The sequence below is a fragment of the Pagrus pagrus genome (genome assembly GCF_965226575.1).
Source record: "Pagrus pagrus genome assembly, chromosome: 14".
NCBI classification, from domain to species: Eukaryota; Metazoa; Chordata; class Actinopteri; order Spariformes; family Sparidae; genus Pagrus; species Pagrus pagrus.
The window spans coordinates 11,432,218-11,457,353 of record NC_140198.1 but is presented as its reverse complement, the minus strand read 5'-3'; the positions used below and the strand labels follow the sequence as shown (position 1 = coordinate 11,457,353).

At 41.2% G+C, this 25,136-nt stretch overlaps 1 protein-coding gene across 2 annotated transcripts in view; it reads left to right on the top strand.

The window, feature by feature from the left end:
- Positions 1 to 23,856, top strand: part of cpeb4b (cytoplasmic polyadenylation element binding protein 4b) — a 30,791-nt gene extending 6,935 nt beyond the window's left edge. Inside the window, exons 3-11 of one of the 2 annotated variants that reach the window (XM_084372713.1) lie at positions 6,584 to 6,674; positions 12,600 to 12,650; positions 16,417 to 16,440; positions 17,917 to 18,087; positions 18,240 to 18,329; positions 18,687 to 18,805; positions 18,972 to 19,086; positions 20,517 to 20,698; positions 22,707 to 23,856. In XM_084372713.1, the coding sequence (XP_084228839.1) occupies positions 6,584 to 6,674; positions 12,600 to 12,650; positions 16,417 to 16,440; positions 17,917 to 18,087; positions 18,240 to 18,329; positions 18,687 to 18,805; positions 18,972 to 19,086; positions 20,517 to 20,698; positions 22,707 to 22,934 (1,071 nt within the window). In that variant the 3' untranslated portion in view covers positions 22,935 to 23,856. The remainder of the gene's footprint in view (positions 1 to 6,583; positions 6,675 to 12,599; positions 12,651 to 16,416; positions 16,441 to 17,916; positions 18,088 to 18,239; positions 18,330 to 18,686; positions 18,806 to 18,971; positions 19,087 to 20,516; positions 20,699 to 22,706) is intronic. The other variant, XM_084372714.1, reaches the window with a different exon arrangement.
- The last annotated feature ends 1,280 nt before the right edge of the window (positions 23,857 to 25,136 follow it).

Genomic DNA, 25,136 nt, shown 5'->3' with positions numbered 1-25,136 from the left:
TTCTCTAATTCCTTGACTGTGAAATCCAAGGTCAGAGGCCTGCTGCTGTGTCAGGTGTACTGGGCAGCTTGGGATTGGTAAATTTGGCCAGTGAACCTGCAGGACCTGTAGGCGGGTAAGCCAGGACAGGATATTGTCTCAGTAAGCTACTTGGGTAACTGTTGGTCACAGCTCCCTCCTTACTGTTTGTGTAGCTTAGATACGCTGGAGCCTATAACAGTGCTGTTATATGAAGGTAGGTTATTAAACCACCTTCAGTGGAAACAAATGTTGAGCACCTGTTGTCATACTTGAGTATTTTGCTTCTGGAAAACTTAAGGATTCATAGTTATGGTGCATGGTTTGGCAGGAGACTTCCAAAGTGAGCAAGCCTTGTTCTTTTCAGGTAGCTTTCCTCCCCATATTCATGATGTGTGCATGAATGTCTACAAACAAACACTCTGAGCCCTTAAGCCCATAAAGCCTGACGTTTCAGCCATTACCCCTGGTCCTTGTGACACTGGTGTTAAATGAGAGAAAGGTTTTTTTAGACTAATGAGTGGCCTGAGCTGCGCTGGCAAGCACATAACTCTGCTGCTCATACAGCCTCATTGTGCCCTTCTCACACCCTTGACAGACGCTCTGAAACAGGAAGAAAGAGAGCTTGCGTGCATGTGTGTGTATGTGCACATACCCATGTGTGCACGAGCCCTAATTAGTCCCTGGACTGTGTCTTCTGCACATGTGTCTTAACAAAGGAAGAAGACAAAGCAGAGTCTATGTGGAAGTGTCATATTGTATTTAGTCTAGCTCATTGCATGCAATAAAGGAGTCGGTGCAGTCTAATCCCCTAAGCAGTGCAAATACTGTCCGGAACCCCTGCCTCTGTCACTCCTGTTACGCCCCAAATGCACACATACACACACCATTCAGCCAACACTGGGTAATGGGTTGTTTTTGACAGTAGGGGGTATTTAATGTCATAGCAGGTCTTTGAAATATTTTGACCAGGAAGAAACATAATCGCAAGCATCAAAAGCTCAACCTGCTTCCCTTTCCTGTCCTCCTTTCTTCTTTTTGTATTTCGCCTTACCTCACTGCGAGTTCGCCTTCCCACTCTCCATCATCCCCCCCCCCCGTCTTTCATCTGCCATTTTCCCCTTCCCTTCTTTGCTCTGGGCTTCCTCTCTCTGCCTGATGTCTCACAGATGTGATTAGAGGCACACAAAATCAGGAAAGAACGGCAACAATCCCACCAATGAGTCGGAGGTTGATGTCGAAATAATCTCCAACCTGCACCTACTGTATAGATCTTTACCTTTCTTACCACCCTGTCACTCTCTCCTCTCTTTCACCCTCCCTCAACTTCCAATTTTCATTAAGGGGCAGGTGACATGGAAGATTAATGTTTGAATTAATCACCCACAGCATGCTGTATTTAATCATTCCTTACATCCATACATGCCATCAAAATATGAAGGAGGTAGCCCTGCCTGGTCTGGTGTGTGATGCTTTAGATTCAACCCTGTTTAGAGTTAAGAGGCTGTTGCAAACAATCTAGTCCATTTTGTTATTTCAGCCTTTTCACTTAACAGTTAATCAGATGCAGCCCTCAAAGGTTTAATTTTTGGAATGTTGGTTATGCGAAATAAACAAGTCAGGTTTATTGGATTATTTCATCGTTAATTAATCTGTTATGTATTTTCTAGATTGATAGATTAGTTGTTTGGTCTATAAAACGCCAAAGATGACAATCCTCAAATGTCTTACCAAAAGAGTTCCCTGCCATGGAAGAGTAAAGAAACCGGGAAATATTCACAATTAAGAAGCTTGAATCAGACCTTTCATTGCTGATTATTTTAATAGTTGACTGCTAATCGATTAATCAATTAATCGTTGCAGCTCTACTAATTTCAGATTCTATGCTTCTATGACAGTGAAGTTCTGGTTATTCACAGTGGTTTCTTCTCAGTATCGACATCAGCTGATAAACTATGCTAAGAAACTAAGCTAAAGGTCATTCCCCTCATAAGGAGAAACAATTCCAAGAAACAACACTAAATGAATTTACAGGCCCTGCTTATCTAATCTAATATGCCCAAATCGGAGTTACATGCCGTCAACAACAGCAACGGGGATGATTCCAGCGTCTGATTTATTTGATGTGTGCACAGCCTCTGATCCCGTGAGCACACGTGTCCTTTTGATGGTTTCAAATTTGATCATGCTTTCACACTACCAGCAAAATCCTGGTACATGTAGGTCAGTTCAGTACACATTTGTTTACTCAGAAGTCAAAAGTTCAGAAATGGCGACAAGCCTCGGTAGAACGGATCAATCCATCATGCTGGTATCGACGGTCAAGATAGGAAAGGGGTGTGTCTCACTTTTTAAATCCTTTTAGTTTTAACCAGACTGCGTCGTGCTTGTTATATTTTAACTGTTTATACACTGAGCTACACTTCACTGTTGCCTGCAAATAATCGTGTCGTGCTGTGTCTTCTATGTTTATACCTCTGGCCTTGGGTCAGCGTGGGCAAGCTTTCATAGATACACATGATGTGGACTGCACTATAAATTGTGTGTGTCTCGCCTGCAGCTTGTGTGTGTGTGTGTGTGTGTGTGTGTGTGTGTGTGTGTGTGTGTGTGTGTGTGTGTGTGTGTGTGTGTGTGTGTGTGTGTGTGTGTGTGTGTGTGTGTGTGTGTGTGTGTGTGTGTGTGTGTGTGTGTGTGTGTGTGTGTGTCTCTCTCTCTCTCTCTGGAGGTGACAAGCAACCGTGACACTGTGTGTGTGTGTGTGTGTGTGTCAGCGTTTATCTGTGCACGCCCCACAATCTGTCAGGGATGAGTACTTTGCTGGTCAGCTGGCCAGTTGTTGAGAGAGGACGCACGAATCTGATGATTAATCACCGCCTGCACCGCTCCTGGCTAATGCTTAGCAACTGCAGAGCACCGTCCAGGCCTCATGTCCATCTCAGCCACAAAATGAACTCCCATTCTCTTGAAATAATTTAATAGGATTACCATGCGATACCACAGCTGCTAAAATAAAACAAGGAGATGGTACAGTAAAAATACTGCACCTTTCTGCTACCTATATTTGTTTGTGTGCTTGCCTATGCTAGGATATACTCACCAGTGGTGTATACTTCCCTCAGTAACCAGTCCTTCACTTTGTCCCGCTTTCTTGTCTTTGAATGTTTGGTTTAACTGACCTAAAGCAATACCCTAAGTCCACATAAGATACTGAGGCGGATATGAGAAAATAGCCGACACAGTCTGGCCTCCATCCCTGTGTTGATATTTGTTTTGAGGGAGAGCGTGTGCACTGGGTGTGTTCTTCTTACCATGTCATGTCTGTTTTAGCATGTTCCTTCAGTCAGTGTGGGAAATCTGCACCAGCCAGGATTGCTGGTAAGATTTTGGCTACAGCTGGGAAGTTTGGCTGTTACCAGCCAGTGTGGCTGACGTCCAACCAGGCTCTTTGGCTGATCAGATAGTAAAAGTAGCTATTGGATTTTTGGGAGCCACAGCAGACACCAGACAGTAGATAAAAAAGTGAGTTTCCCGTCCGTCCGACCCTTGGTCATGTGCCTCACTGACGCGGCATGTCTGTTTTTCTGAACCCGTTAGCATTTAACCCCTGCGGAGTTCATGGTGTAATGTAGTATACTATAAGCTCCTCTTCCCCTCAGGAGGTTTTTCTTTCAGACTGTTCTCCACAGACATTAGCCCGCAGTTTGACCTGGTTAGTGGATAAATACTGGAAAGGTAAGGCATGGCTACATTTGTTTGGAGGACAAAGTGGTGAATGGCTGTACAAATAGGTTACTTACAGGTTGACAGACACATTGGCTAATTCTTGTTGTGCAAGGCCGGCTCATTATCAGTCAAGTTGAGGCCAGAGCTGCTCACACGCTGTTGGTGTCAGGAGGTTTTTCAGGCTTTTCAGGAGAGGTGAATTCAACATAAAAACGGCACATTCATCATCAGCACTTTATTCCAATTGTTTAACGTAAATGTGTCATTTTTAACCCGGCAACATCAGCCCACAATTGTCACCTTTCACTTTATTTATGCTTGAGGAGGATGTGACTTCAAGTCTGCCCAATAGACAAATTACAACTCTTTATCAATCAGACCTCATTGTCAGCTGTTGCCACACGTGACTGGATGAACGCACCACTGGCTTGGCTGACGCTGGTTTTTGCTTCTGGTTTTTAAACTTGTATAAACATGGCAGCTCTTCACATGCACCCAATTAAGTTGCTAAATAAAGGTTAGAAGCTGTTGCAGCTTTTTAACACCCTATTGTTCACAAGATTATTAAGCTTCAAGAGGTTGTGTGCCATGTCACCAACTAAAGCCTTCCTGATTGGTCTGTCGGCGTCAAGTCATGCTCAGTCAACTCTTAAGGGGGTGATTTTCAGACTTAAATCTGATCGAAAGAACTGAGCCTGAAGAGATGTTCTGATACTTCAGCTAGCTCTCTTTCTCGATAGGGAGGTTTTTACTGGTGTTAAATTGCTTGTTTGTGTTTTAAAAAATTGCTGCTTAGAGTTCTGTTTTGACAGTAGCTCTGCAAATAGTCAAGCAGTGGTTTCTGCAGTTGATATTTCATTGGTTTGTCTTTTTTGTTGTTACAGCTGTAGCGGTTGATACAATAAATATGATGCACACAGGAAAAAAAAAACTTTATTTGAGTCGTGACCAGACAAAAAAAAGAACGCATCGTGACTAAACATTTTAGTCATGATGCACACCGTACTGGACAACAACTTGTAGCCAGAAGAGTCACCGGCTCTGTGTGGTGTGAGATCGCTGACGCATAAAAGAGGAATAGAAATCTATTTTTTAAGGTATTTCTGCTTTTAAGGTGGCACGCATATGGAGTTCTGACTGGGAAAAATGGGGAAGAGACAGAGGAAGGAATGAGACAATCCCGTGATGTCAGGGGCACATGAGACCTTCGGTGCCAACTTTGAAAAGTAAACAAGATGGATTTCATATTGTGTTCTTCAGCAGCGTTGTCTTGTGGTTATTTTGCATAGAAGGGACCCAGAAGAGTTGATCAGTTTGTCAACAAGTTGTTGTCAGCGGCTGCATATTTTGTTTGGTTGAGGTGGAGTCGAGACAGAAGCCTTATCAGCATGACACTTGGTGTGTGTGTGCGTGGGCACGTGTTTTTCTGATGTGTGCGCATATTTTTTGTGTACACAATTTATGGGTGTTTACACACAGAAATATTTCCAGTATGGCTGGTATGCCAAGGACGCTCTTGTTTTGGGCGACAAAGCTGTCTGTCGAGAAAAGGCTCGGCCCCTGCTCAGATCTACTGCTTGTTGTATTGTTGTCTTCTATTTTGCTGAGAGTTTACAGCTTAGTTAGTTAGTCGTTTAAAGGTGCACTATGTAGTTTTGGGAAAGAAATTTAATCAGAAGAGAAAGATCCTCATAGACTGATTTTGTTTTAATGCCTGAACAAACTAAATAAACAAACTCTTCTTTGCCATGACTGAATAAACTGAATAAAAATACTGACCTTAAAGGAAACACAGTTTCATACTGTTTTACTCTATTTATGTTTAGCGGACCCTGACGCCTTTCTTCCTTCAAACTGTCTTCTGTTATATGTAGTGCCCTTTGAAGTTACTACCTTGATTCAGAAAAAGCAGGGATGTTGTTTTAAACATAAATAAAACAGAAGGTGATTTTTTGTTTCACACAGAATTCCAACTCTTTTGGAGTCGAGGCTCTAAGAGAAAGAGAAATGTATGCCGACAGCAGAAATGAGATTTGAATAACAAGAGTTTGTCTTATAAAAAATCCTTGTGTTACTCTAGCATTTCAAACACCTGTGCCATTGAGAGGGTTGTTTGAGCTCCTGTTTGGTGGCTAGAAAACCAAAACAGGAGACTGAAAAACAAACACTGGCCCTGAAATAAAATCTTTTTAATAAGGTTGATCCAACTTCCTTTTTATCTCAGTATTTGCTTGGAGAATATATTAGCGAATCACTTGAGATTCCAGTGATGCTTATGGGAAACTAGGGCCCGCTTCTAATTTGTTTTGTTTGTCACTGCTGCTATTTAGGCCAATGCCAGAAGTGTCAGAATCTTAAAGTAGGAGACCAGCCTGCATTTATATCCCCTTTTATTGAAGCAACGAAGAAAGAAGTATTTCACCTATTGATACAAATGAAGTGACCTGTCATGTCTTTTGTATTTTTCTCTGAAAAGAAGAGAATGAAGAGAAATCCGTCATAAATAACAGAGAAAGTATCTGGCTGCTCCTCTTTTATTCATCTGCTGAATGTTCAGGCTATGTTTAGTAGAGTGTGTAGCAGCCAGAATTGCAAAGCAGTATATTTTCTTGTGTAAATGAACTTCAATGCTGTCTCCTCCTCGTGTGTGTGTGTGTGTGTGTGTGTGTGCTTGTGCTCTTTGCCCATCTTGGGTTAATTGAGGCAATGCTACATTAGAAGATGTAGATAAATCTAATTGCTCCTTTTGCTCCCGTGGACCTGCTGGTCAACTGTTTAAAGAGGCTCGGAGGAGGTGAAGAGAAGTAAACAGTGTTTCTCTTATTTTTTCTCCTCTCTTTAGGAACGCACCAGGTCATTCGACAGCTTCAACATGAACACGCTGGAGAGCTCCCTGATCGACATCATGAGGGCTGAGCAGGACACCCTGAAAGGTGATGATGTCACCTGTCACTCAGTCACACGAAGCACTCACCAGACAAGTAGAAGTGCTGCCGTTATCATTTTACACTCTGTTACAGGGTATTTTTAGCACAGGTGGGATGCACAGGTGGAAGTAATTGTCACCACTCGCATGCTTACAGATATGACATATTCCCATACATGAGTAATGCATGATTATTAACACTAAGGGTGCACACACACAGAGAAATTGACACAACAGTGAGGGCATGCAATTTGAGATCTTTATCAAAAGATAAATATAACGAGTCTCTAAAATGACATTAAGTTACGACTATTCTTTTCTTGGCTCGTAGAAGAGAACAGCAGAGTGACTGTAGTGAACATTTGATAGAACAGGTTTTCTTTTTATGGAAGCATTTATTTTTTTTCTCTATAAAAATAGTGTGAGTGAGTCAAATCGTTGTCCGAGAGAAGAGAGTGTATCGATGCTGCAGAAATCAAGTATTGAAACAGTTTTAAATATTCAAAATCAATATGTATAAAAACATCAATATATTTGACAGCAATACTCTATCGTATATTTTTAATTTTGTACTCTTTACGACAATATCTTTTGTCATTTGGACAAAGCTTTACGTTCTTCTGCCTGACACTAGCATGAAGGCAAGACAAATAGATGTGGGGGAGCGTGAACATGACACAAAACGGGGGAATTCTGAACCTTAAAGGGCGACTACTCCCGGTTGGACTTGGATTGAGAAAATAGTACTTTGTAAATAATCTCGCAGACTGGTCCCCACAAAAGACTCAAACCTACTAACCTCTTTCAAATAAGATAAGATAAACTTTATCTCCCAGGGGCAATTCATTTTTCAGCCAGCAGTGAACAAAAACAATAATCGTCACACACACACTGAAGCACCCTCAATCAACACACAGGAGGGACAGAAAATGATATGAGGCTACGCAAGAATTATGTCAAACGCTACTGAGAGAGTCTATGGATGAGAGCCACAAGAGTGCAGTCGAGTGCCCAAAACAAACCAGACGTTGCAAGAGGCTTTTGCCAGTGGCACCTTTTTAGAGTTTATGCATTATTTTTCCATTCTGTCACATACCTAATTGAGAATTTGCAGAAATATTCAAAATCAAAGGAAACAAATAATTAAATTGAAGTGAATACCTTTATTTTTAGTGTATACAAGTCAAAATGTGAAAGGCCTTTTCGTGTGGTCCTTCTATAACAACTATTTGGCCACCGAATTGACAGAAAATGTGCTATATTGTGGCTATCTTGATATGAAAGGAGCTATAACAGGATGTGAGAATAAGGCCACACCACACAGCCCTGTTTTAAGAAATGTAAGTTGAAATCTGCAAAATAACAATCAAGCCTCCAAAAACCATCTATGTTATGGCAACATATAGACCATAATAGAATTAAAAGTAAACCGACCCTACTCTTTCATAAATTCACATCAAACCTACGTGATAAAGATAAGTGTGTAGCTTGACTGTATCTCATTGGCCAAGCAGCCAAAGGCAGCGCTACACTTGAAGGTAGAGCTGATACACACTCACACTTATTCACAATTTAACGCCTCAATTCTTAGCGGAGAAGTTTCACTTCCTCCACAGGTCAGACAACGAGACATTGTGTCTTCTTTTGGTGTTATGATGAACAATAATAAGAAAGGTTAGCCTGCGTAGCAGTCAGCTCACACCTCTCTTCCTCCTCCTTCTCTCTTCTTCCCACTTTGAATTAGAAACAAAAGAGTTTTTTTTTTTTATGTGCCTGAGTGCGGTGCTGTGAGTATGACCTCTTTCTTGTGCATTTTGAAGAGGAGACGCAAAGAGAGTACGCGTCTGATAGAAGCTTAGGCTCTGTGTTTAAGAGGGGATTTGAGAGAGAGGGAAGGACTCCCACTGATCTGAAGTGAGGTTGTTGGCCATTGTTCGTTTCTAATAATCACGGCTGTGGAGCCTCCCATTCTAAAGGATGATGACAATTTTTCACAACACGATGACGCAAGGTTGCTTGCTGTTGCTGTTGTCAGTAGTGTGAGGTTGCTGTTGTTTATCTGTTCAGATCAAGTCAAATCAGAATGAACATTTTTCAAGAGACATTGACAGTGGTACAGCAGTATTCCTGCTCTTTAAACCTCTCCACTGATTAGATAATTGCTGTTGCTCACGTGTATGAGCTCAGTTGCCCATTTATTAGGTTCACCTCACTAAAACTAATGCAGTCTAATACAACAGCCCTTCAAATAATCCTTCCTTCATGAAGGTTATAATGTTGATTTTTGGTACATATTGTGTTCTATTGACCGGTGTATTTAACCTATCCTCGAGAGATCGATCAATTGTTGGCCTGGCCGACTGTCAGCCCGGATGCTCTGCATTTTACCATGTATCACACTCGGTTCTCAGTTAGATGCCCAAATTAAGGTCTGTGGTTAACGCATGCTTAAGATATTTTCACGGTTGTTCTACGACAAAAATATGTCAAAGTGTATAAAGTATAGTTTAGTAAGAAGCTTAGTGGGGGTGACACTGAAGTCATGCAACTGGATGTACTTTGTTTATAGCCCAACATTAACTTTTCACTTCTGGTGATTGAATTTACACTGCAAAAATCATTGAAGTGGTGTTCATCTATGAAGATTATCTTGTGGAACAAATGTGTATCAGCCCCGAAAATTCATATAGGTCAATCCCTCTGGGGGAACACTTGTATTAGCTAAAAAACAAAATCATGCATTGGAAACTGGACTCTAACTGACTTTAGTTATTGATTGATAGAGACTACTTAATGTCCGTTATTGGCTGAATGTTGTTAGGTAACATTGGTCAATGGTAACTCAGACATAGGTTGTTGAATACAGCAGGTAGCCAGTGTTGTTTACTGTTTTGGGGGGAGTAACTGACAGTAACTATAGATAGGGAGAGCTTAGTTAACAAAAAGGACTGTGGCCGATATTGGCTATTGGTCAAGGGGGGAATAGCGTGTAGGAGTGGTGCAGGTAGTGATCACCGTTTGAAAGGAACCCTGATTGATGGGTCATAGACTACAGTTTTAGCTGTTACATTTCTTACAATGCAAAAAAAAGAAAATCAAACATAGCCGCTGCATTTCTCTTTATTCCTGATTTAATCATATGGATACATACGGTATATCCTGTCGTGTTAAACACAAAATGCACAATTTCACTACCAGAATAACAAGGTGAGTGAAAACTCTGAGCTGCAGACACTTCACCATCACCTCGTATTTATTTCTGCCTCACACCCACAGTGCTCAGCCACATCCAGCTGTGATCTAATGTTCTGCTGTCAAGCCAAAGTAAATCTTCCCTCAATATTAAGAGAATAAGTCTGAAAGGTTAGCTCATTAGCCACGTTTTGGTGTCTTAGAAGCAGCCATGCTGGCACACATTCCTGCGTCTGTTAGATCCAGGAGCTTGGCACCAGCAACAAAACAGGTTCTTCTTCTAAATTGAAGACCACAAGCTTCTGCTTCATTAGAAATCAAACCATGTAGAGTTTTGAAATTATGTTCGAATTGAACAAGTTTTGCAGAAGTATTTTGGCACCAACTTCCTGTTACAGCTGTTTATCTTCGCCTGTCTGGCAGTGTTTATATGTGATACAGCAAATGAATGTCCTGTATTCGCAAATCATTCTTCTCTTTGTCCGGTTCCATATCACAGCATGTTTGTCTTTCCTCTCACATCTATAATTTGACCTCATTTTTCACCGTCTTTTCTCAGCCATTCCCTTCACATTACAGTACCCCATTCTTTACTGTTTTCACATGATGCATCACACCATATCCCTTATCTTTTTTTGTCTTGTATCCCTTGGCATGCTGCTAAATATTATTCTATTTATTCCTTGTTTTCATAATTATATTTTAGGCTTGTACAGCATCGTGCCAAGTGTAGCAGGGACCAAAGTGAGTCCCTTCCTTTCTCCTCACAGCAAAGTAAAAAGAAAAAAACATAATTACAGCAGATTTTCCTCGAGCGCTGACTCCTCTCCAGGCCAACTGTCTCTTACTCCCTCCTGCTCCCTGTCACCCACATACATGCACATGTACACACAAATCTAATAAACACAGACAGCTTGCGTGCACAAGCACATTTAGATACACGTAATCGGAGCGCAAATTCCTCATTGCGGCAGAACATATTGAGCAAAGTGCAAGCCATGAAGCCAGAGAACAGGCGAGGCAAAATGTCTACTGTAGAAGTGGCTTTGAATCGCTTCCAGCATTGTCCTGACTGACAGAAAGGATCTCTCTGTTCAGCCACAACACACACAGTCACACTCGCACACACAGCACTGCCTTGTGTGTGCTCGTGCATGCATGTGCTTTAACTGCTACTGTGATGTACATGTAGGCAGCCAGCAGATTGCAAATAAGGTTCACAGAGCGGGCACACACGAGCCCGCAGACACACAGGGATGTGGCGTGATTACGTGCTTGCACACTTGCTCCTCAGAGACTATTAAAGGCTCTTAAAATCCAATATGATGGGTTGTGCTCAGATGGACTTTGATTTTGGGTGGTGCGCCTACCGGCTCATGTATTACAAAGTGAAATTACAGAGGGAGTTAAACTGTTGATTCTGCAGTACAGCCTAGATAAAACGAGCTCGACTGTGTGACCTGTTTTTTGTTGGCACCTCTGATTTTATGTTAATTAATTAAGAGCGTTTCAGTAACAGAGTGAACTTTGATGCCAATAACGTCCACAGTGTGATAAACGGGCTTGATTGTATGGAAACCTACAGCACAGTGTGCTATAGTAGTTCACGAAGCCACGGGTGGTCCGTCCTGGTTTCTGTGGTCTAGTTCTGTTTTATGCACCACATCTACCGAGCACTGTGAGGCTCAATAGGCGGGGTGTGGGGGAGGGGCCAGCAGATTTCCATGTGACCGAGGCATCGGAATGCACCAATCACAGGGCGGTCCGTACCCGTACAACAATGGTTGTACTATTTCAGCTCTTTCATCTCATTATCCCCTCTGCAGCGAGCGGGCCTTGAATAACTTTGAAGCTTGTTTGGCATCATAACATGTATTTGTGTGGGTGCGTGTGTGTGTGTGTGTACTTGTGTGCGCGTGCGTGTGCGAGCGAGATGAGGCCTGGCAAGTGGCTCAATGTAAAATGTATGATATGAGGCTCAGAGAAAGAGGCACACATTGGGAAATGGAGGTCGATGGGAGGAAGAGAGATGGTTAATGTCCCAGAGATGTAGGCTCTAATAAGATTGATGTGGAAGCAACACTCGGGTTTGCTCATACCTGTTATAGACACAGCCTCTAAATTGCATTGTGGGTAATGTAGGCACCAGGTTTTTGAAAAGAAAGTTAAAACCTGAAAAACACATGCAGCTTCCTCTGGAGCCACAAAAGGCTTTATACTATTTTTTTTCACAGTAGTACTCCCCAAGACATGTAAACACACTATTGGTCGAATTACCCTTTAATAATAATATACTCTTCTGTACAAATCAGCTTTTTCAAACCAAAACCTTAATATGAGCTTGGCAGTAATCAAGACCCTCGTCATGGTCGAAGCCTCTTGACAAACCACGAAAAGCGTAACTGATAATAGTGCCATCGTTCTCCACATTTTTAATCTTTAATTTCTGTGGTTGCCATTTCTGTTAAATCTAAAAATGAGGCTGAAACCTCAAAATGAAAATGTAATTACTATCACCACATTCATTCACAAAGCCATGTGGAGAGCGGGGGTATTGTCTGGAAAATCCCATAATATTTTCATCTTCTCATTCCTCTTGAAACATACAGATTTTGGTTTAGAATAACGAATCCCACCACAAAACATTGGTTTGATATATTCAGACAGAAAAAATAATGTAAAAACTCTCCCTTTGTGTGTCATAATGTTAAATATTTCTGTTCTGTGTCTCCCTATGCAGGTCGTCTGGGCTTCCCCCATCCAGGAGGGGACAACCCTCTGCCTCTTAATGGTACGTACAGCAACCTGCTCAGGTTTTCCTTGGCCCACTAACATCAAATCATAAGGAGCTTGTGTGCAAAATTTAATAGATGATTATCTTGTCAAATGAAAAAATGATTGGATATCCTTAAAAACATAGTTGAATTAAATGTCGATCTTTATTAGAGCAGATACCCCTTTTTAAAATTGTGTTTTCCTTGAATCTAAATTAAAATCGCTCATTCATTTGACGGGCTATAAAATATTACCAAGCAAAAACTACCCTGTACTAAAAACATGCTCCATCAGGTGTATTATGTCAGTTTTTCTCCAGTTAAGTGGGCATATATTAAGTACAATTCACAGATAGCTGGACGGTGTGAGTTAACCTTGATTGTTTGTGTCTGGTGACTTTGAAGCTTTGTGTGCTCAAGCTCGCCCGGGATTGAATCCAACCAAAACGTTGTGTGTCTCCCCAGCACCCCTCTGCTTCGTAAATGCCACCATGAAATAAACATTGACATTTCCACGTTTGTTCTCTTAAAAGCAGTTTTAACCAAACAAGCATTTCTGTTGATGACCTTTCACAACGGTCCCTCAAATGAATAGATGGATGAGGAGGGGAATGAGTGGATGGAGAGGTTTCTGACACCAGTGAAAATTAATGGACACATAGAGGGATAGAAGAGATATGGATGAATGAGAATGAGAAAAAAAATGACATTAGGATTGGAATAGCTATGTAACTTAGCTCAACTAGTATTATTAGTGCTATTGTTCTTTCTGAGTATATGGCTTTATGTTTGGTGGATTACTCTTATGCTTTTTCCTTTATCTCCTTTCCTTCAGTGTTTTATATTTACATATTGTATATATATCTTAAATAGACAGGAGCTAAAGATTGTTGTTATTATTTGATAGATACACAGACAATAAATAGTTGGTTGGTGACATGCAACAAAGGATTCAAACCAGGGATGTTGCCATTATGTGGTATTCTTCTTAGGTCAGTATAGGCCGCCATGAAGCCCCTGGATTAAGGGTTTGATTAAAAAAATGAAGCACTTTTGTAGCTTTTTGTTTTTGACTCTATAATATATTCTTCCTGTGTTGCTTGTGTTTCTAAAAACTACTTTGAATATATGTATCCTAAAATGAATTTCTAGTTCCTCATATGTTCCTGGTAAACACAAGATGGAAAGCCTGTATCAGATGACAGTTCCTCTCACCAGATTTTTATTTAGTCATCTGAGAATCTCTCAAACATGCTGCAGTTTCCACAACAGCAGTTTAATACTGCACTGACTCTACACTGCCTCATTCCCTTATAATCATGTAGTTGTGGCTTTTGCCTTCTGATCCTGGGGCCAGCATGTAAAACGGGAGAGGGCCAGCAGTCCTTTCACAAGATCGCTAGGTCACATGGTGAGATCACATGATCAGGAGCTGTCATCAAGCCCTGAGACAGATGGTGCCAGCGGATAGGCAGGATTCAGAGGTTGCTCACCATCTCTCTCTCTCTCTCTCTCTCTCTCTCTCTCTCTCTCTCTCTGTCTCTCTCTCTCTCTCCTAAGCGTACACAGATTGCATTCCTCATTCTCTTGATCGCTCACGCTCACTCTCATTTTCTCTCACCCCCACACAGCTTTTTTATCTGCTTGTTTCTCCATCTCTTCCAATCTATTTTTCTCTCTCACACACATTTCTTTTTATAGCACTCTCCGCTCTCTTTCAATCTGCTTTCCTGTTCTCTGTCTCTCTCCCTCTCCCTCTCCCTTTCTACTTCTCTCTGACCCCCTGCCCCCCCCCCCCCTCCAGAGTTAATGTCCATCTGGGTTGGAAAGTCCACTGAGGGAGCTGAGGATTATTGCTTGTGTGTTCTGGCCACTTCTTCATCCTCTCCGTGTTCTTACAGTTTTAGACGGGGTCGTTGCTTCAATCTCCCCAGTGTCCACATTTTAATTTGTTTCACTACAGCTCTGCGCAAAGAAACATTATTTCCCAGTGAGCGTATTAAATGGAATGAGTGAAAAGAGCATCGTCTTGTGTACACATGTGACCGTGAACTGCATTGTGGGCTGATGAACCTGTTAGATGGGTTACAGACATGTTTTATGGCAGAACAGGAAATGAGATTTTCGTGGAATGAATTAAACAAAAAGAAATGAGTGTGCTGCTCATCGGGGTAATTTCACATTCACAAGAATTGGAAGGTGATGTAGAGGTTTGTAAGACCATCTTCATACCTTCTCAGCAGAATTATTAAAAAGGTGAAACATCACTCTTTTAATCGCTCTTAGATTGAACACTGTCAGATTTTAGAAGATACTACTTTGCTTTCAAATAGTGAAAAGAGGCTTTGTTTACTTCGGTGTGCCTCCTGCCACGTTTACACAGCGAGCACATAGTGGCTACCTGGAAGAGTTCAACAAAGGCAGATGGCCTTGTGTCTACCTATGTTCGTAAGAGTGGAAGGCTGCCTTCCTTGACCGCAGTGCTGCCATCGTGTTTATATTGGAAACAATAGAGGTCGCAATGGTAACCGCTCGCTGTCATAGATGCGCTTTGTTTGAAAGGTCTAAAGCATGATCGTAGGAGAGCATGAAACACTTGGTAACTGCTTTGCAATTACCTCTTGTAGTTTCATTTCATTTTTGTGTAAGACAGTTCACCCCCCTATAGTTAACCACAGTAGTGCCTACTCTGCTCCGGTATCAGCAACAGGAGCAAACAAACAAACGAAACTGCTGCCACTGGGAAAGCTTACATCATAGTGTTGAATTTCAGTCTTGTGTCAGTCAGTGAGAGTGCACTGAATCTGCTGTTTTCAGGATTTGTACAAAGTCTTAACTAAAAGAAGTGCTTAATTTTAACCATTATGTTTTCAAGGTTAAATTCATATATACTCTGCGAAAAAAGCTTGATTTTCAGCATAATTGTGCTTCACAATCACTTATGTAAAAATGTTGTATTATTTAAAATATAACGGTTCTGTTGTCATATACATTTGTCCAAATTGTTGAGCATTAAATCTTCCTGATCCAAACATCAATGTTGATATGAATACCTGGTAAAATAATCAAATGACATTATAAATTGTTTGCTGTAGTTGTATAGGAATTCTGTAAACTTCTTTGCAGTTGCATTTACTCTGACAGTTTAGTAGTGATGATAAAAGCTTCAAGAGTCTGAAGTGATGAATTTTTACTCTTAATATCAGTATGAACCCTGTGATTTATCAATCTTTTCAATACTAATGAATATGTTAGTGCTGCTTGAGTGTAATGAAGTCTTTGAGTGGATTCGTGTCTTGGTTTACTGACTGAAGCAGTGTGTGTACTCCACTATCTAACTATCTTACACTATTCCTGATTAACTGTGGCGTGCCTCAGGGTCCACTTCTTGGACAATTTTATCTCTCCCCTTTCGTTTTGGCTTTTATATGACTCTGGGTCATAATTAAAGGGCAGGATATCTCCCTCTGCTGTTGCACATGATATTATACAGTTGACCTTCATTTAAGCTGAACTGGAGAAGTTGCACTACTGTTTAGCCAGTTTCCACAGACCTTTAAACTATAAATAAAATGTAAACTGGGTGTAAACTTGTATCGATGAAGTAGTGCAGTGAAGTTTTCACTGGCTGGCTATGATTCACAGATGGTTTATAAAACAGAGGCAGGAAGACAATGAATCATCGCTCTATTTTCATGAACCACCTGGCACATTTATCGGTACAGTGTATTATGCATGATTTATAATCACCCTCTCTTTGATTTGTCCTTATTCCACATGCAGCCAGGAATTATAGCAGGAGACGAGGTAAAATATAATCATGGATATATTATGTCCCTTTTCCAGTTGAAGTTCAACTGCAGGTCTCAATATTTTTACGTATTTTGCGATGTGAAGCCGTTCTGATTCTATTGGTTATGGGGCGTTGGTTGTTGCCTGTGCAAACAGTGAGATGTTTGTCTGCATGATTGTCTTCAGTGTCGAGCCTTGCCATGAGCTTGTGACGTGATTTTCTGCATCTTTCATCCTTTTATTTTGTTTTTCTTGTTATGCTTTGCTGCCTTTCTTTCCGCACACACTTTGCGAGATTCTTACATCTCACAATAGCTGCAAAAAAACACACACACACACACACTGCAACAAAAACCTCAGTGCACGCCGGTCAGGCACTTGGCCGGACACACTCGCACACACATAGTACCTCACACACAGTACATACTGTAAGCTCAGGCTAACTCCCTTGCATAAATCTGTATAAAGCAGCTCAGGGCATGCTGTATAGGAGCAGGGATAGGTTAGGGAGGGCTTAACCTCTACCACACACACACACACACACACACACACACTTGCACAAACATGCACAGTCCACTATTTAGACTTGCTTACTGAGAGGACTACTGTGCTTATTTGAGACAACCTGCATGCATGTTCAGTCCTCTATTGACATCACAGTTGCTGGCTGTGTGTGCGCATGACAGTCTGTCCATTTCAGTTTATCGTTCAGTCCAGATTTTTTGCAATATCTCCATGCTCATAACCACTTGACTTTCTTGATTGTGTCTTCATTTTTTCTCCTAATTTTAAATAGACAGTATTATTATGATTTTTAGATTACGATACCCTTTTAACATTTGTATTCTGCATGTTACGCTTCACTCCTACTGGTGTTTTTTCTGTCTGTTTGTGTAGTTCTGGGGAAGAAAGAAAGATCTTCATTTGTTTTCCTGATTGAATAAACAAACTGACCTTGAAGGAAAACACCATTTCATACTGTTTTAATTGTTTATTTTTGGCGGACCCTGCCACCTGTCTAGCTTTAAACAGTGTTCTGGGGACTTTATTTTCCTCTGAGAACAGCTTGTTTATTCAGTTATGGAAAAATCAAAGTTTGTATTATCACCTCATTAATATTGTAAAATTCTGAGCTTGAGTTTCTTCTCCCAAACTACGTAGTGCCCCATTAAAGATTTTAAAGGGTCTGGAAAAAGGTTCAGCTCACCAGAGAGTATTAAAGCCACATATTGTCCAAGGAAATAGAAATGTGTTTGAATGCATCCCTTATAAGGTGCATTACATGTCTTGATGATGTGGCAAGTTTTGTCAGGTCAAGAAAAATGAAAGACAGGTGGATGACTCTTTGTGGTCAAAAGTGAATGAGCAGCCTTATGAGATAATCCTGCTAACCTACAGTTGTCATCACTACCTCAGTGTTGTCACCATGACAACCTTTCCTTGTAGTTCTCTCTTCAGGAAATAAACCTTTCCTGCTCTTCTCTCTCTCAGGCCACTCCTCTCTCTTCCCAATGGAGGATGGTTTCCCTGACGACGAGCGTGGCGATCAGGGTCTCGCCGGCCTCGGCTCGCCACACTGCTTCCCGCACCAGAACGGAGAGCGCGTCGAGCGCTACTCGCGCAAGGTCTTTGTGGGAGGACTGCCCCCGGACATAGATGAAGGTAAAGCAGTCGCATTAAGATCTAAACTGATTCTTTCATCTCTGGCGGTTGAAAATAGATGTAACTTGAGGGAAAGTTATACCATAAGATGCCATCAGATAATTACACCTGAGGACTGTCGGTGAGTATGCATTCTGTCTGCTTTATTTCAGATGAGATTACAGCCAGTTTCCGGCGTTTTGGACATCTGTTTGTGGACTGGCCTCACAAAGCGGAGAGCAAATCTTATTTTCCCCCTAAAGGTATGTTAAGATGACTGTGTCTTCAGTCTGTGCTGCTTTCTCTTTTCATTGCTTACCGTTTAATTTATTACTACAAAAGACTGAAGTCTGAGTTGTTGTTACAGCACTGTGTGTTAGCCTTGTATCAGTATACTTCCACTGTTAATACGTGTGCATCTGTGCAGTCTTTTGCTTTTTACGTGAAGCATTTTGCGACCGTGTTTGGACCCTTTTCCTGTTTATACCCTCCTGTGGTGAATGCAGTGTGTTGTGATCAGACTGACAGTCGCAGTAATCACTGCACTAAATTCCAATGTGAGTCTTTGTCAATACATTGCGTCTCCTGCAGCATGAATAACCCCGCTGTATTCTGTATAGGCTACGCCTTCCTGCTGTTCCAGGATGAGAGCTCAGTGCAGGCTTTGATCGATGCCTGCATTGAAGAGGACGGCAAGCTGTACCTCTGTGTGTCCAGCCCCACCATCAAAGACAAGCCGGTCAGTGGGAACACACACAAACGCACCCATCTGCTCTGGCTGTGTCCTCTGAGCTCAGTGGAACTTTTTTGTTATGACTTTTACTTGACTTTACAAGTAAAGTTTGTTACTGTGCACAGTGCAGTTTATTTCTAGAGCTGAAACCTGTTGGTTTTGTGTGCGACAGGTCCAGATCCGCCCGTGGAACCTGAACGACAGTGATTTTGTGATGGATGGATCTCAGCCTCTGGACCCGAGGAAAACCATCTTTGTGGGAGGTGTCCCTCGTCCGCTCCGTGCAGGTATCCCTCATTTTTATGTTTATCTTTTTATGTAAGACTCGGGTAAATTAACAACAAATGAGAGTTTGCGATGACAAAACTAACATTTGAGAGTAAACTACGCATGTGGGTTGAATCCTGTGTGTTTATTAATGTGTCATTCCCTTATTTTATTTATTTATTATTTATTTATTTGGTAAAGGACTTCTCAGTGTCATTTATTTTGTTGTTCTTATCTTTTCAGTAAATCAGCACGTAACTCTTTTGCAAATGTTTAAACTGTTCATCACAAATAAACAACTCTAAGTACTAGTCCTCCACTTACTATGCTTCTCATGCTTCATCCTAATCTTTGAAGTGCCAGCTTTTAGCAAAATTCTCCTTTCTGTGAGACACTGCAACGTGATCAGCTTGTGTTCATAATAAACATTAGACTTGCTAGAGGGCAGAGCTAAAAGAAGCACTGTGCCAGTGAAAATCGGCTTTGACCTACACCGGTCCCATCAGGAAGTAGTCTCTGTGGCACGCTGTGCTGTGCAGAATATTAAATTCCTTTTTATCCTGATAGCAATGTTATTTGTGCTGTGTGTTCATGTTGTCTGCACCGCATCGTAGTTGTGGTAATGACCAAGGTCACAGGACCCTGCAGTGCATTAAATGTTTTATGAGACTGTGTCTAAATTTACATGTGCAAAATCTGCATATTAAAAAAACTGCCATTTTGACTTTTTTCATGTTTTAACAAGTAAAGCTGCATCGTAAATCTGCAGGGCTATCTCCTCCCAATTTGCATATTTGTTAACTGCTACTAAGAAAAACACAATACAGATTTTAAATAACTTTAATCTATTTATTGCAGCCATTTTAGAAGCTGACACTTGTCTCATATTGGCCCCATCAAACGCTGCTGAACTTAAATCCATCCTGTGCAGACGGCTTTAAGCTGCCAGATCAACAACTCTCAGTGATTGTGTTCACTGGCTTCATCTATTAAAGGGGCACTATGTAGTTTTGGGAGGAAATTCAAACTCAGAATTTTAACATTTACAGTATTAATGAGGTAATAATACAAACTGAGAATGATTTATTTTTTCCGGAACTGAATAAACAAGCTGTTCTCAGAGGAAAGTAAAGTCCCCAGAACACTGTTTGAAGGTAGAAAGGTGGCAGGGTCCGCCAAATATAAACAAAGTAAAACAGTATGAAATTGTGTCAGTTTGTTTATTCAGTCATAAAAACAAAGAGTTTGTTTAGACAAAAGAAATGAGTCAATGAAGATCTTCCTCTTACAAGTAAAATTTCTTCCCCAAAACTACATAGTGCGCCTTTAATCCTGTGTGTGCGCGTTGTCATCGTATGAATGTTTCTTTTATATGTGTATGTCTTTTGCTTCTGTGCGTGAAACTTGTCTCGGTGAATACTTTGCTCAGATAGTTCTATGTGTCTTGCAGTGGAGCTGGCCATGATCATGGACCGCCTGTACGGCGGCGTTTGCTACGCTGGCATCGACACAGACCCTGAGCTGAAGTACCCCAAGGGAGCGGGGCGGGTCGCCTTCTCTAATCAGCAGAGCTACATTGCTGCTATCAGTGCTCGCTTTGTACAGCTGCAGCATGGAGAAATCGATAAACGGGTGAGTGGAAAGAAAAGAGAGCTCAGTGTTTTTCGTCCTCCCCTCTCGGCCCCCTTCTTTCTTCATTTGTCACCCCCACGTCTCACTTCCTGTCGTGTTTCTCTCTAACTTTCCTCACCTTTGCCCCATTTCTGAGTTGTGCTAAAAGACGGAAGCTCTTGTTTGTTTTTTTTAGGAGTGAAACATTTCGTACTTTATACAGAATTTGTTTACTAGGTTACAAAGTTAATTTCTTCAAACCTGGTTGCAAAACAAACTTTAGTTTAAGCTCCTTTGTGCTTGTCCTGACTTCAAACATTAAGAAGAGAATTTTTCTCAAATTCAAACTGGACTCAAAATGTCTACCATCGAGTGAGAGCATCAGTTACAGTAGGAAGTAAAGAACAGGAACAGTCAATAGTAGAATAGAGTGATAAAGTGCAGATTCAGTTCTATCAGTTACAGGCAGGTGGAGGCCAGCTATTGAGCACAGTGTTGAAGTAAGAGAGAGGTCTAAGTGTTTAGATTTGCTGTCATTGACTGTTTCCAGCAGCGGAGGAATTACAGTATCACAGCTTAAGGCGACCTGTAATTGACTCCAATGTTATTCACATTTGCACAGTAGAGGTGAGTGAACAAGATAGAGCAGAAACATCGAGTTAACATCATAATATAAAATGCTGAAATAATAGTACGCTGCTTTCTCATTTGCATAATTGGTGTGTAGATTTTAGAGTGCCTCAGTGACATTCACTTGCTAATAGCACAGTCCCTCATCACTGAGCAGTCGGAAAAGACAGCGAGTGGTGTATAGTACGGTCTGGAAAGGGAGTTTCAGATCCACAAATTTCAACATTTGGAGCCAGTCACATGCAATTCTTCTTCATGTAACAGCTCACTGTGGCTGGTCTTTGTTCCACTACTCTCTGCAATATTTCAAACCAGTCTGCTGGCAAAAACTGCCATGTTTTGTTTTGTCGACACATTTCATGTGACTGCTTCACAATAAGAGTCATCCGGCGTTCCCTGGTTGAAATCTTTAAAGGGTGCAGTATGTTAGAATTGACCTGTCAAATTCATACTCTGAACAGGTAGCGGTGCAGCATATCTCCAGTATTAACTGGAAATGCAATTCACAAGTTAGCTTAGCCATGCAGCTAGCAGTCCCAACCAGGACTTTGGCTCAGGGACAACAAAAACAAGGCGGGTTCAGGTGTGGAGCATGAGAAGTCAGGCTTGTGAAGGCCTGAGCTTCACTATTGGACTATTGCCTCTTTAGGCACAAAGTGGTAAAATGAGAAGGGATGTGCCAGGGTGAGCTGGTTAGCCTGCTAACTTAAGTTGATATCTCTGCTACACAATACAGAGGTGTCTTTGTCATAACGTCAAAACTGTTATGTCTTTGCGTTCTGCTGACAATTTTTGTTAACTGACATGTTTCAAACAAAAACGTCTTATTGCACCTTTTAATGACCTATCAACATAAGGAAATGCTGAACTTGCATCAGCAGACACTTAATAAAGCTCTTACTGGAGCTTCAGCATCATATTATAGCATTTTTTACAATTTTTAACATTTTATAGACTTAATGATGACTTGATTGATTTGGAAAATAATCTGCGGATTAATTGATAACGAAAAGTATTGTTGGTGTCAGGCCGAGGTTTGATACGGTGTTAGGAGAGTGAACAGTTAACCCTGAGACTGATAAAGTAAGATAAGATTAAAAGCAGTAACAGCAAGCTGTATTACAGGCATGCTCTATTTCCTGTGAATCCTGTGCGGTCTGAATCCAGGGAAGGTATAGCAAAGTCTGCCATTAACAATGAAAAACAACTATTTTAGAAAAGAGATTACAGAACATATGTACATTGACTATCGCAGATAAGCAGACCATGAACTGTATCCTGCAAGTTTGCTGAAAAACATCTTGAAGACTTTGATTTATTAAGAATCTTTAGTATACAGAAAAAAAGTTGTAAAGGAAAAATCGAATCAAATTCAAATGACTCCCATCTCTGATTGCAGGTGGAAGTGAAGCCATACGTGCTGGATGACCAGCTGTGCGATGAGTGCCAGGGAACTCGCTGCGGCGGGAAGTTTGCACCGTTCTTCTGCGCCAACGTCACCTGTCTGCAGTACTACTGCGAGTACTGCTGGGCGGCCATCCACTCGCGCGCCGGACGAGAGTTTCACAAACCCCTGGTGAAGGAGGGAGGCGACCGACCCCGTCACATCTCCTTCCGCTGGAACTGAGCGGAGGACGGAGAGGGAGAGGCAACAGGGGAGCAGGAGGGCAGGTAGTGCAGGAGTCGCAAATCATTGTACAAATAAATGCACTTTTCTGTTGCTGGTTCCTTTTTGCTCTAATTTCACTGAACCTTTTTCTCATTTTTTTTTTTCTAAGTTAATATATATCTATATTTTGAAGATAGAAAAGAAAACTGGAATTATATCCAAATATGTCCAGCAAGGAAAAAGATGTGTAACATAATTTTATTTATGCGTTTGATTTTTGAAATATTTTTATGAGTTCTCAAAAAATACATATATTAGAACGTTTGAGGTGTGATATGGTACTCTGCTATTCAATTGGCATATTTTTTCCAAACAATGTATTTAATTTTAACTTTGATGCGAGACCCCCTTAAAACAAATACACTTCATTTGACATTTGATTGACTTTCTTTTGTAGCAGAGCTATTGCGTTTTGTGTTGTACCGAGTCTCCAGAGCAAACAAGTTACGATTGGCTGTTTTTTTTGAGAGCTGCGATTCGAGTTATCTATTGACGCAAGAGGCTCCAGAGCAAATGTGAATTGAAAAAAGGTGTTGCTAAAGAAGAGTGCACTTATTTCCAATTTAAAGAGTGCAGATCCAGTATATGAGACCCTTAGTAGTTAACCAAAGCTGAATCTTAATTAACTTTAAAGAACAGAGAGGGCCCACTGCAGAACGACATGGATACTTTTCCCTCCCAGATCAAAATGTTTGAACCTTTTCTTTTTATGATTTCCAAGATCATACAGATATTTTGATGTTACTTGAAAAACCACGACGAAATTATAGCAACACACATATTTGGGTTTTGATCTCCATTTTGACATGCAAAAACTAATACCTCAAACTCAGCTGCTAATGTGCCGAATACAGTTAAAAAAAAAAAAAAAAGAAAGAAAGCAAGAAAGAAAACATTGTCACCCGCTGGTGTTCTCCTTTCCTTAGAAGTATAATCAAAGGGAAGTGATGCAACAGGCAGAGTGTGATGTGACTGGCACAGTTTTGTACTCACTTGCTTCATCACCTCCTTATTTTTGTAATCAAACCCAGGGTTGTGCTAGGGACAGAGCAGAGCATGGTACAGTATACGGCGTATTAGGGGAATGTATGGCGTAGGGAGGCTACAGGAGAGACAGACAGGCTTACTGGTCAAGAGATAAGTCCAGCCCCACTCCCCCCCTCCTCATGTCTGCCTGCGGCCTCTGCTGCTAAGCTAGCAGCTAACAGAGGTTAAGGGATCTAAACTCGCAGGGCTTGGATCCACATCTTTCAGGACTGAGGTTAAGGTAGCCCCTCGAGAGAAGGCTGGTCGAGCAACCACCTTTTTATATTGCAGTTTTTACGGGGAAATGCCTGTCTTTGTTAGAGTTTTTTTCTTCTTTTTTTAAACGCATTTGTGCAATTCTCCCAAGTCTTTAATGAAAAGGTTCTACTTTGCATCCGAGAGTCAGCTACGTCTAATGAAAGAAGCAATTAAAGTTTATCTGATTTCCGAAAAATCGTCGGCACACATTTGAGTCATGGAGGGATCTGCCCTTTCGGCGAACCCTCTATCCTTTCTCCCGCCAAGCTAATCCAACTCAGCATCCAGTGTTTTTGAAGCATAAATGAAGATAGTCTCTGCAGTGTGCTCTACTACTGCACACTTGTTACCCACATGCAGTTTGCTCTTGATAGCAGTCGGTTCTACGCAGTGGCTTATGGGAACCAAAGATGGCTGTGCAGTAGTGGGTCATACTGTAGCTCATTTCTTGTTTTAGGTTTTTATTCTTAGTTTCTTTCTCATTTCTTCAAGGACGTTTTTTCATATATATTTTTTTAAAAATCTGTCACTTCTTCTACCCAGTTTTGCTTAACTGTCAAGCCCAGCGAACCAAAGATTGGCCTTGAACATAATATATTTATATATATATATCTGACAGAGCAGTCAAAACCCATTAGAACACCAGTGGAAAAAAAACAACAGGGCTTGCAGACAGACACACAAACACACACACACATACACGTACACACACACACAAGGCCTCACACTCTCCATAGCTCAAAATGGAGGTGCACGCTGGTAGGCACTAGTTCTTTTTAATCTCAAATAGGTCTGCGTGTTTGGGGACAATTTAACATAACGTGCACATTCACACAGCGAAAGTAAAACTAATCCTCACATTTGTTTGACGTTTTT